At 40.2% G+C, this 12,969-nt stretch overlaps 1 protein-coding gene across 2 annotated transcripts; it reads left to right on the forward strand.

The window, feature by feature from the left end:
• The first annotated feature begins 2,793 nt into the window (after positions 1-2,793).
• Positions 2,794-12,849, forward strand: LOC133991000 (protein zyg-11 homolog). 2 transcript variants are annotated; one of them, XM_062429446.1, is made up of 14 exons: positions 2,794-2,965; positions 3,983-4,151; positions 4,509-5,308; positions 5,462-5,602; positions 6,715-6,891; positions 7,160-7,224; positions 7,510-7,609; positions 7,860-7,910; positions 8,364-8,525; positions 8,641-8,688; positions 9,066-9,266; positions 9,365-9,417; positions 9,821-9,918; positions 10,213-12,849. In XM_062429446.1, the coding sequence occupies exons 1-14, from the start codon at positions 2,963-2,965 to the stop codon at positions 10,371-10,373; spliced, it is 2,229 nt and encodes a 742-aa protein (XP_062285430.1). In that variant the 5' UTR covers positions 2,794-2,962; the 3' UTR covers positions 10,374-12,849. The 2 variants fall into 2 exon arrangements, with proteins under 2 accessions (XP_062285430.1, XP_062285431.1); XM_062429447.1 differs by having other exon boundaries at positions 8,367-8,525.
• The last annotated feature ends 120 nt before the right edge of the window (positions 12,850-12,969 follow it).

Consider the following 12,969-nt stretch of genomic DNA (forward strand, 5'->3'; position numbering starts at 1 on the left):
TCCAAAATCTCAATCTAACTTCATTGTTCTATATTTCCTTAACTTTTGTCAGAAAATACCAATTTTATCATTTACAGAGTTGATTGGGAACATTTAAGGAATTTTTTGCTTTTTGAATACATTTCCAGAGAGGATAAAACAACATACAAATGCCATATTGATTTTATAAATTAGCATAAATTAAAAAATGTAAATCTTACCTTTGTCAGTGAGTTTAGTCAGTGGTCCAGGAAGTGCAGGTAGCAGCCAGGTCTCAGTTGTCTTTCCTATGAAGTTTCATGCTCTCCATTCTCCTCACCTCAGTCTCCCTCTGTCTTTGCTCTCATTGAGAATGAAGGCCTGCATACAGCCAAGGCACAAGCAAACACTGTCCACTAGGAGAACAGTAGAGGGTGGTCCATATACGGAAAGAGGGAGGCTGATGGTGTGATTTTCTCTGTAGTTTGAGGAGAGGAAGGCTTGGCCCTGCCTTCCTCCTCTGATGTCACCTAAAGTTTAAGTAGAAAAGAAAGACTCCTCCTAATATAAAGTTTCGCCACAACTGAAAAAGTAAGTGATGAACCAGATTGGCTGGGAGTCAACAAGTGCTGCGGACTCTCGCAATCAAAATCAGTCTTGCTGTCATCATTTAATTCTCACAGGGTTGTGTTTACAAAGCTACTTTTTTCTCCCACACATGAAAATGTGTCTGTCAGGGTTGTGGAAATTTGACAAGCTCATAAACCCTCTTGTTCTTTCTCTGTCACGCACAAAGGAACACATGCACTCTTCTGTCCGCTTCATTCATATAACCACTATTTCTCATAGTCTATCTACTCCTCCGCACAAAGCTGTTTCCTATCAGCTCTAATCTAATGACTGAGTGATTCTGGCAATCCGGTAGCTTTAGGATTACAATGGGAGGTCTGTTTTGAATGTGAGGGTTCCTCTTTTGTTTTCTCTGTATATGGGATGTGTGCGCGTGCGTGTGCGTGTGTATGTGCGTGCGTGTATGTGTGCGTGTGTGTGTGTGTGTTTTATGGCAATTCAACAGCAATTGGCAGCTGTGTTTATATGGTTATAAGGACAATATGCAGAGGGCTTATGCAATATGCAGACAAAAGAACGCCCCTGAGCTAAATGTTTTGAAATGAGGAGGAAGCACAAGCTTTGATACATGGGGATTCTCTGCGTGGGGAAACATACTTCACCATGTGGGAGGACAGTTTTGCTTATGAGCGACTGAGACAGGACATTCATATTGTAGAAATGTGTATGCACATTGAAGTGGACACTTGTGTGTGACCTATACATGAATAAGAATATGTTTATCTTTGTGTGATTGAGTGTGTATGTCATTCAATTTAAATAAATTGTGTATAGAAGAACATATGTTTGTGGGAATAGAAAAACCTTTAAAAAACAACAACATTTTGTGGTAATTCAAGCCATGCATGGAAAAACATAGTCTATTCTGTGTCTGTTCTGCATAAAAAAGTCCCACTGTTGTGTCTTGTGTAGTTTAAATCAGTAGTTCCCAATTTTAGGTCAGATAAATTAATCAAGATGATGAAAGGGATAAAAAAGAAAACATACACTTCTATTACATATGCGCTTAATTTCCTTTATCTATTTTTTTCTTGTTTTAATTACTAATCTATGCAATACTTTCACTTACTCAACTATCTAGAAGGAAAAATAACTCTTTGGCTTAACTGCTCATAATTCATGTTCATACTAAGGCTGCAGCCTGCAATAAGAGTATATGTACAGGTGTAGTCGATAAATTCCCCAGACATTTTTGGTTCTGAGTGCTGATTTTAAAAAAAAAAACCTTGGTTGAAGCAAAACTCATCTGTGTCTTAATGGAACCTTTCCCTGCTCCATTTGTACCCTAGTCACACAAGACCCATCCCCCCACCCCCTCCCCCCCATGTGAGTATGTTCATGGAGGGGGCCGTTTTCACATTTTTGCCCCTGCACATAGAAAATCTTTGAATGCCACTGATAAAAATATTCTTTACGTTCATGCAAACCAGAGGGCTGAGTCTTTGTATTAAGAGATTTATTACCCAGTTTTGAAAATTCACTTTTCACTTAAACATCAGTCACACTTATTAAAATCCAGCTCTCTCTCTCTGTGAGCCCCTCCTTGTGGCTAAACCAGTTTACTACCCTCTCCACTTCACTGATGCAAATCCATTCCTGTAATTTTATTAGGCTACCTGTACGAGTAGTCATATGGTAGATAGATAGATAGATAGATAGATAGATAGATAGATAGATAGATAGATAGATAGATAGATAGATAGATAGAGAGAGAGAGAGAGATAGATAGATAGATAGATAGATAGATAGATAGATAGATAGATAGATAGATAGATAGATAGATAGATAACAATGCTGTAATATGAGTGTTTTTTAAAAAAATCTAATTTTTAGTAACTTTATTGACAACAAATTCAAAAAGCAGTATATAAACGAGTATGTAGAAGTGCCAGGGAATTCAATTATGACATAATTAAAAAATAGTAAGGGGATTAGGCAAGGAGCTTTTTACATTCAATAAAAAAAAAATAAAATAAAAATAAAATAAAAAAAATAAATAAAAATAAAAATAAAAATAAGCAATGTACAAAAAAAGATCAGTCATTCCAGTTCACAGTTTGTGAAATTGCAACAACATGGTTTACAGTCATGTGAAGGCATAATAGGGGTCAGGGGTCCCGCAAACTGCCCTCAAACCAGCTTTCGGTGACGTCACGCCAGCTGACCAATGGGAGCGGTCAGCCTGTGACAGTTGACTCTCGACAATCAGCGACAGCGGGTGAAACCAACACAGAGGAATAACTGTATTTTTCATAACTTTTCTCAGCTTTATAAGTCTCTTAGTCTAAAATTCTGCAGAATTTAAGTGATTTTGCAAGTCCACCTGCTAACAGTGTTTGTTTTTATTTCCCTGTCGACTGTTTACTTTTGAAACATGGTGAGTTTGACCCCCCTCCCTCCTGTTAAATGTTGCCAATGTTTTATTTACCGTTACGTGCACTTCGTGTAATGTCAGTCGCTTGTAAAGGTTAGGAGACGTTCCTGAAGGACCAAATGCTTTTGTCCACTTCGCCCTGCAGAGCACGGATGGATTATGTGATTTAAATGGGCTTTACTTGTGCTGTGCTTCATCTGCTGTGGATAAAATTAGCCTCCTGAAGCGTTAGAGATCCTGTGTCACTGTGGCTCTGTTGAGTCCTGAGGAAGAAGAGATAACAGACTGTGTGTTTACACACATGTCTTTCATGCATAAATAAACAACCTCTAAGTCACGTTACTGCACAGATGTATGATGTATACTGTGTAATGAGTATGCCCCATATACTATATTATTCTCTCATGTCCCAAGGTTAGGGTACTTTTAAAATGGTTGGTTTAGATATAATTTTCCAGTACTGTTTGAACACTACAAATAAAATATCATTCACCTCTGTTGTGTTGAGGTGGAGTCCAAATGTCAGTGGCAGCCTTTCAAAATCTGGACATTTTTAAAGATCCCCTCCAGACACGTTTTAAGACATACAAATTACATTGATTCCCTCTCGTACTGAAAAACCAGTGAACATTTTTAATTTCAAACGTTTCATTGCTGGACACTTTTTCTTCTTCACTCTAAAGTCAGATTTCAAGTTTCCACATCATACTTGTGTCAAGTTTCATGTTGAGATGATTGGATTCTTAACTAGTTTATCTTGTACAAAGCTAGGTGTCTTCAACTGAGATTTAAGATGAGCGCAGCACAGTGAAGCTCAAACATCCAAGTGAAGTAATAACAAACAAAACACATAATGGAGGGGGACTTCAAACAAAACGATGTGCCAGACAAGATATTAGAACCAAATGAGAAAATATGAAAAATATTGTGAATTAAGTTCACTGCTCTTGTGCTCATACCTCCACTATGATGTGTGAATATCCAGTAGTGTGACTATTGACCACAGGTGATGTGTTGCAGGATGCAGAGGAGGGCCCCCAGGCCCTGTGTGACCTCTGTTTGACTCAGGTGTGCCGCAGCCTGGACGCTCTGTGCAGCAAGCGAGCAGACGGCTCCCTTTGCCTCAGCTGGGCCCCACTCTTCCCACAGGAGATGGCTGACCAGCTACTGCAGAAGATGGCAACTAAAGGTCAGTCAGAAGCCCTGAAAAAGCTCCAAAAACATCATGGACAACTGAGGGCAAATGGGGCTATCAAGTAGTTGTAGTTCTGTGAAAAGTTGTAGAAATGGGACAAACAAACTGACTACATGAAAAAAATGACTTACCTCTGACCATGATCATTCCTCAGGCACACAACATCCTCTAGAAAACAAAATTAATCACAGTATATCGCCAGTATATTTACCCTATCATCATATGAGTTATTAGTTCACTGTGTACTATGCCAGGCTGAAAAAGTGGGAAAATTCTATTCCACAAATATATGTGTGGCTAAACTGATGCTATTTTTCCTACCACATTGCTCTGTTTGTTTCTCCCTACAAGGGATACTGAATGACATGACTGTTGGGATTTTCCGAAACTGCAAAGAGCTCCGCTTGCGCCGAGCCACCATCCGCCGCTGTCCAGTGTCTGCAGAAGCCTTCCGCCTGGCCCTCTGCCCTCATCGACTCCAGGAACTAGATGCTTCCTGGGTCTCTGGGGATCTCACTGGTGCTAATATGGTCTCAGGCCTTGCCTCCAACCTGGAGTGTAGATCCAGCCTGCAGAAGTTGTCCCTGAATGGGCTACATCTGGACTGTCAGTCTCTAAGTGAGGAGGAAGGGGTCCGAGTTGGCTTCAGCTCTTTGAGGGGCCTGAGGACGCTCAACCTTGCCAACACAGACCTGACTGATGCTGTTCTTGAAGATATCTGCACCCTCCCTCGGCTGGAAAGCCTGGATATCTCCTGCACCAGCGTCACAAAGCTCACAGCACTCGCCGAGTGCAAGAACACGCTGAGATCTTTGATCGCCCACAGGCTCAGGCTGCTGGATATGTCGTCTGCCAGGTTGCTCTTTGTCCTCAACCAACTTCACGCTCTCAGGCATATGGACTTTTCGGATGACCACTTTTCACTGGAAGATAGTGACGGGAGTGATGGAGATGAGACAGTGAGGCAGCTCCTGGAGGGGAGTCCTCAGGTCCTCCCTTCCCTTATATCTCTAGATGTGTCTGGTCGTAAGAAAATCACAGAAGCAGCCGTCAGGGCGTTTGTGGAGGCCAGGAGTGGACTGGTCTTCTTGGGCCTGGTAGCAACCGGGGTTAGCTCCTGTGATGTCCTTTCTTCACAGAAAGACCTGAAAGTAAGGATCCAGTGCTAGCATAGACACATGAGCTTGACTCTTGCATAAGTTTCTCATTTGTCTCTGACTTGAGGCTCTATACTGTTAACTTACCGAATATTCCCACTGCATTTCCTGTCTCTCTGACAGTGCTGATCTGCTGTGTATGTTCAGGTAACCGGAGAGGCTAATGAGAACCAGGTGTGTGAGGCCCTGAGGAGGTACAGAGACAGGGAGTGTTTCATACGAGAGGCCCTCGTCCATCTGTACAATCTAACCACTGATACTGACAAACCACGACCAGATACGCTAAAGGTGCTGTAGTCTGGTTCATTCTATTCTCTTCCCAATTAAGTTTGAACGTGGGGGTTTATTTGTGTATTACCGCAAATTCAAAACATTTGTGATTCACAATTTCTATCAATTATAACATAGTGCTTCCTGTGATTGATGAGATTGCTAAGAAGTCAACAGGGCAAAGAACTCAAGCTGTACAATGATTAGATGGACTGTAAACAAGCCAATAGTTTATCTAAGATACTTTAATTGAAGGAAAAACTTAAGGTGAAATGTTGCTAATAAATTTGTATTGCAAAGGAAAAAAATCTTCACAAAAAATTGATCCAGGAAATCAGTCTGTAAACTGCCCCTTCTTTTTATCATTGTCACACCAATCCCAGTTATTTGCTTGCTGAGTACAGTTTATTTTGTTACTGATAGAGAACTACAGAAAGACTTAAAATTGTTATAATATATATGCTATAGTTTGAATAATTTAGTTAGTTAATAGTTTATATAAACAGCATGTCTAATAAAGATGAACCTCTCTTTTTTAAGAGAGACCTGAGCACAATAAAACAAATAAATAAGTATAGACAACACACATATTTCATAATCATTCATTCGTATTATCGAGCTAAAATCAGTGAAGGAAACAATTTCTTGTGGCATGTTTTGTGTAAGGTTTTGTAAAGAGAATAGTATTTTAAAACGGCTTTTGCAAGCTCAGTTTGAACATATTGTACAGCTAAATTAAAATGTCCTGTGACCTGACATCCTAATTACTGTACTTAGATGTGATCGGAGAGAGGAGGTAATGAGACAGTTTCCTGCAGAGCCTTACAGTTAAGTAACAGTTCAACTCCACAGCTGGCTTGGTGTACAGTTTTAGGAGATGGTAGTGTTACACATTAATGCACACATACAGTATCAGGGAGATGCCCAGTCTCATCACTGTCTTATACTGCTAGAGTTTCAGTAAAGCAGCTAATTAGTAAGTAAAGACACCCAAATGGTTGTTGGAGAGGGAAAGAAGAGACTCCATGATACCCCTTTCCCTCAGATCCAGCCCTCTGTAGACAGTTCCCATTGTGACAATACAATTATTAGTGAGTCTGATTAGGACTTGGACTTCCTGTTTCCTGCAGCTGGTTCTGAGTGCGATGCAGAGCCACCCTGCCTCCCCGCACGTCCACCTGGTGGCCACAGCGTGCGTGTTCAACCTGACCACTCAGGACATGGCAGAGGCTATGCCTGTCAGCCTGCTCAGCTTCACTGTCACCCAGCTGCTGAATGCCATGAAGACTTTCCCTAAACATCAGCAGGTTTGAAGATATGTTCAGTCTTTCAGATTACACATCCATGTCAGTTTAATACAGTTACACAACAGCAAAATGTAACAAACTGTGGCACAGAATGGTTCTATTGCCACCAGCTGGCTTGTCATTCAAGCATGCTGCTCTAAATGTTGCATTTGGTTGCAGCTGCCATGTGGCCACTATTTGTATTTGCTGCATATTAAACCATTTGCACACATTCTGTATTTAAATATACCACACCTGTGTGAGTCTTCAACTCTTTCTATCTCTCCAGGTGCAGAAGAACTGCCTGCTGGCACTCTGCAGTGACTACATCCTTCAGGATGTCCCCTTTGACAAGTTAGTTTATTTTCACTCAGTTATAATATGACATATGTGACTGTGGTGATGCAGCAGCCAAGATAATCATTGCAGTCATAGAGTGGCACTGTAGTGTTTTTCCAACAAATTGTAATCCAGCTAAAATATATTTTGTCTTGAAATGTAATTGCCAAAAGAAATACTTCTCCCAGATGTATGAATGCAGGAAACTATGTCTCAGATTCTCCCAAGGCTTGTCTGTACGTTTTTGGTGTATTTTTGTAATACTGTGTTCCTTGTATCCATGCTGTGATCATGGTTCAGGTATTTAGCAGCCACGCTGGTGATTAACTGGCTGAGCAGCCACGAGGATCCTACCCTTCAGAGGATGGCTGTGGCTATCATCTCCTTTCTGGTGGCCAAGGTCAAGACACCGCTCACTTACTGTGCATTAGTCTGCTGCAGGAAAATAGTATGGCACCTGTTAGTCCCACTTGTTGAGAGAGCCTGTACCTCTGTGACACTGGTTTTAGCAGCCAGCTTTGTGCTTTAATTTAGTCCAGTTAAATGGTGCCATTTCCCTGTGGCTTATAAGAAATGTTTGCTCTAGTTTGACATTTAGGAAAATGGCTTGAACTCAAAGAAGCGCTGATCTCTCTGTTTTTTTTTTACAGTTGTCCACAGAGGAGACTGCAAAGCTCAGCAAGGATGCCTTTATTATGAAGGTACAAATACACTTTCAGGGTATTTAGTTTCAAACTTACACAATGTTCCCGACTTAGCACTAGATAAGCACAAGTGTATTTCTAGTTCTCTATCCCCCTCTGTCTGTCTCACATGCTATATTTTCCATTACCTACTGTATATACTCATTTACTCAATATCACTGTCACTCCATTGCCCACTGCATTCGTCCCTCTCAGTTTACTGTTAATCCATTATTCAGTCACCTCTCTGTTTCTCTCTCTGTGTATGCAATCAAGCTTTGCTTTCCGCTCCAGTTATTTTTATTTATTGTTTATCTGCTGCCATGCAAATATGTAATCATTTCATCCCACATATGCAAGTTGTATTCAATACTGCACACTCCACTGACTTCACTGAGGTTGTTTCCTGTATTTCTACCAATGTATTCCCTGCTTGTCTCATGTTTTCTCTTCTCCTTGGCTCTGTAACAGCAGCTGCTGGCTATCGTGCAGCAGAAGGCCATGGTTGGAGTGGTGGACACTACTTTGAAGTTTGCCTTGAGTGCTCTGTGGAACTTGACAGATGAGATGCCCACAGCAGCCCGAAACTTTATCGAGTGCCACGGCCTGGAGCTATACGAGGAGGTCCTGGAGGTAGAGGAGCCACCTAAAAAAAACACAGATGTGCATTCTAATACACAAATGAATCCTCACAAAGGGTCACATGGTACATTGTGCCTCTCATGCTGTCAACTTTTTTGCATTGCAGTCCTACTACAGTGAATCTTCGGTACAACAGAAAGTTCTTGGCCTCCTGGTGGGTTCAGTGTGTGTGTGTTGTGTTTATACCGAAGAATATTGAATATGATTTCATAGTTTTCATTATGTGCCACATCTGCCACAGTACTGAATGTTCTTGTTTTCATAGCTTGTTTAAACTGAAATCTACATCTTATTCTCATTTCCTTTGTGTAATCATTCCCACATGCCGTGACAATAGGCAGCATCTGAATTAAGGCTTCCTTTCAAATATTTTTCGTTTTATTCCCAAATAATTGAAATGAATTGACCAGTGGGGGAAAAAATCATTCTGTTGGCAATCTGGCAATAAAAAGTTCCTGGATCCCTTCTGTTCCGCCTGTCTGCCAAGTTACATCTATCATCACCACTATCATTCGTCACACTGTGTTACAGAACAACATAGCAGAGGTGGAGGAGTTGCAGGCAGACTTGATGGAGGAGGACTTATTGGAGCACATCCTCAGTCTGCTGCAGGACTCCCATATGGAGGTGGGGGTCCGCTACTTCGCCGGAGGGATCCTGGCACAGCTGACCTCTAGACCAGAGGCCTGGACCTTGGATAATGAGCTCCGCACAACCATACTGAACCAGCTGGTGTGTGTAAAAGGCAAAAGTTTAGGATGCTGGTTTTCATTTGATGGACAGTGAAAATGCCTATTTGCTCTTTTCAAAGTGTCGTTCTTACCTTGCAGCATGCTTCCATAGTAACATGGACCCAACTCGAGAGAGAAATGGTCTCTTACAGGTGAGATAAAGCAACACATCTGTTCACATCTGCACATCATTTCTATTTTGCTCATTGTTGCTGGTTTGATGTAAGTAATGTATGCATATTTTGTATCTATTTGTGCATTTAACACAATTGAATTAATTAATTTGGATATACACATAACATAACACTGAGTACCAGAGATAGCCGAGACACTCACAAGAAAGCAATTAAAAACCTTTCTTTCATTCTAAATGATGTTAAAATATGTGAATGGCACATCAGATTATATATTCATTGGGTTGCACCGATGCAGAAGACAAACATCTGGTGCTTACAGCACAAAACAAAGAAAAAAATGCTTAGGATAATTAAAATATGCGCTTCTTTTCTCACTTTTTTAATTTGCTTGTTCTGTCTCATCGTGTCCAAATTGTAGGTCATTCCGTCCATTTTGCCCTCTGCTTCAAACTTGTCAGCCCTCAGGAGTGCAGATGTGGGCAGTCTGGGCCATACATCTGGTTTGCAGTCAAAACAGTAAGACACACAAACAGACTACTGTGGGGATCTTGGGGGAAGTTTTACTGTAGGGAACACATGGGTGGATTTCTAGGGTTCAGCATATTTATGTATGTATATCAATTTACCGTGCAGTACTGTATGTGTATCAGTGTACATTTTTATTATTGATAGTTTCACATTTGTGCCAAGATACTACACCCTATGTGATGTTAAATACTGGTAGATTCATATGGACTTGTCTGGTGTATTAATATTCGAGTTATGTTTTATGTCCTTATCTCTTCCTCTCTCTCTCTCATCATCCTCTAGCTTCAAATTACAGCAGCATGCTGGAGCAGGAAGGTGTGACTGAACTTCTGAAGGCTTTAACTGCACATCCCGACACACACAGTGACGTTAAAGGACTATCAGACAGCATCTTGAGTATGGTAGAGTGCTGTCAGAATCAATTGGGGCCTCAAAGCTCTTGACAAAAGTGCTTAGATATTTATTTCATGTGATTTTATGTCAATGAGCTGTGCCTAAAATGTGCAGGCTGCAGATGTAGTATATAGTGGAGCTGAAATAAAGAAGGTTCATGTCAGTCTCTTTGGATGTAATATTTAATTAAAGGACTAGTGTGTAGGATTTAGTGGCATCTAGCGGTGAGGTTGCATATTGCAACTGAATATCTCTCTCCCTCCCCTTCCAAGTGTTTAGGGAAATCTACAGTGGCTGCAAAAGTCGTGACAAAACTAAAAAACTAGAGCCAGTGTTTGGTTTGTCTGTTCTGGGCTACCGTAGAAACATTGTGGGCTCCGGGAAGAGGAACCACTCACTCCCTATGTAGAGCTCATTCCAAGAAAACGAAAACACAACACTTCCTATTTTCAGGTGATTATACACAAATTAAACTTTCAATATTATATTCCATTTCTGCCAAATCTGTTCTGTTAGATGTCACTAAATTATACAGGCTGCACCTTTAAGTCCAATAGGATTGGTTTTAATTAAATATTCAAAAAACTTAATATTTAATAGAGAAGAGTAGATTATATATTTTGTGTAGTCATTTTGACTCCTGAGCTAAACTATTAATTTCATTGTAAATGCTTAGAAAACAAAACAAATGTGAATTTTTAATAATATTTGCACTGTTTTTATGTCAAACTAACATTAAGCTGGAAAAAGTCTGATCTTAAGGAAGAGTTCCAAATAAACAACAAAAAAAATCATGTATGAAGCTAAATCCCATCACTAGAGGGTGCTTTAGTACTGTAGCTTCAGGGATATTTTACTCTTAAGCTGTGTTTTTGTGTAAAGTACTCACTCATTAGATGTATAGATTCAGTATGATACATGATATGTGGTAAGATATCATCCTAAATCTGCTGTGTTTGTCTGTGTATCTGTACAGGGGGCCTTCATTATAAACCAGTCATGCTCAAAAATAAGTGTTCTCTCCTCTCCTCTAATGCTCCCTGTCTCTCCTGCCTGGTAGATGCTGAATTCATTATATTTTACGTAACACAGCTGGAAGACAGAACTGCTTGTAGGCATCTACAGAGCCTATTCTAAGTTAGCCTATTAATAATTCTTTTTGGAAAGTGGATTAACAAGCTCACATGAAAATTTGAGTTGTAGCACTGTGTTCAACTTTTAAGTGTCAAACTCCCCTTGATTCACATTTTATAAATCCCCACAAGGAATTCAAAGGGATCTGCTAAATAGAATATGGCTTTGTATGCTTGTGATTCAGCCTAATTAGTCATTTCCTTGACAGTGGTAGGGTAAGGCAGTATTTTAGAGAAGAGCTACTGTATGTAAAAAGATCCAGGGATAGCTTTAACAGCAGCTTCAACCCTTTAAACATTAAACTCACAGTCAGCCTTGTGGGATCAGAGGTCAAGTGTCCTACAGTGTGAATGGTGTGATGTTACCACAAGAAGTTCAAGTCATGAAAGTGTGGTAAAACAGTGCTACTTTCCAGCAGCTGTCAGTTATTCTATGCTGTGCATGGTGACTTTGCTCTGGTGTCTATTGTGCACGTGGAAAACCTAGCATGTGAGGAGGTAATGTAAAAGGAGGAGCCAAAGAGTAATAGTGGCGTGCTTTACATAAACAGATCTTAAATTACTGTGTTTCAAAGAACCTATCAATAATCAAGTGACACATGAGACAGAGAAGGCCACGGGACATTGTTTCCCCTAGGATTTTTTTCAGCAGTGGAGCTGTTGTGTGTGCAACACCAGGATTTACAACAACACCTGTATTTACACTGGTAGTGGACTAACTTAAAAGAACAGTCACAGATGTATTAAAGCTAGGGCACTGTCGCTCCCTCTTGCAGCCAATTTTTCCAAGTGGTCACATAATTACCATGCGGCCCAAAAAGCATAGACATCTGTAAAGCTGTTTACAGGACACCTTCAACTGCAAACAAGGCCAATTATGATTCTTTCTATTATCATTTTTTTACCCATGGAGGATTTCTATTTGCAAAGAGAGATTTAAAAAAGAAAATAATAATGTCATCACAATGTAAAGTCTGAGCAGGAGAAACACTACTATGTATATTCAGTGGGCCACATACCCCGTGACCTAGAAATGTTTTGTGTATGCGCCAGGCAATTAATTCTAACTGGACTGAGCAGGTGCCTTTTTTTGGTAACCTGCCAAGTCTGTTCTGCTAGATGCCACTAAATTCTATAAATATTTAATATGTATAATATCGACACATCATTTTGGACCATTATCATTACATTATTATGTAAAACAACACAGATTATAGTTTTTCATAGTTCACTCAGACATTATTTGCTAGACTGGAGACTTCAGGAGGTCACTGCACCCAGCCAAGGAATGGTCCATCACTTAACTCCCAATAAACACATATGTGTTTATAATGTAATTTTTACACCTTGTTTTGTGTATAGATTAAACACACAAAATATAACATGTTAAACAGTGAGTTTAAGAGGTACTGGTAGTGAGATTTTTTCAGGTTCAGATCATATAGACCCCTGCTATCTGTTCCTCCTGTTCCCCCTGCTTTCAACTAAGTGGCTGCTGGCAGCAGCTTCATAT

Source organism: Scomber scombrus, chromosome 11 (assembly GCF_963691925.1).
Source record: "Scomber scombrus chromosome 11, fScoSco1.1, whole genome shotgun sequence".
In the NCBI taxonomy this organism is placed as follows: Eukaryota; Metazoa; Chordata; class Actinopteri; order Scombriformes; family Scombridae; genus Scomber; species Scomber scombrus.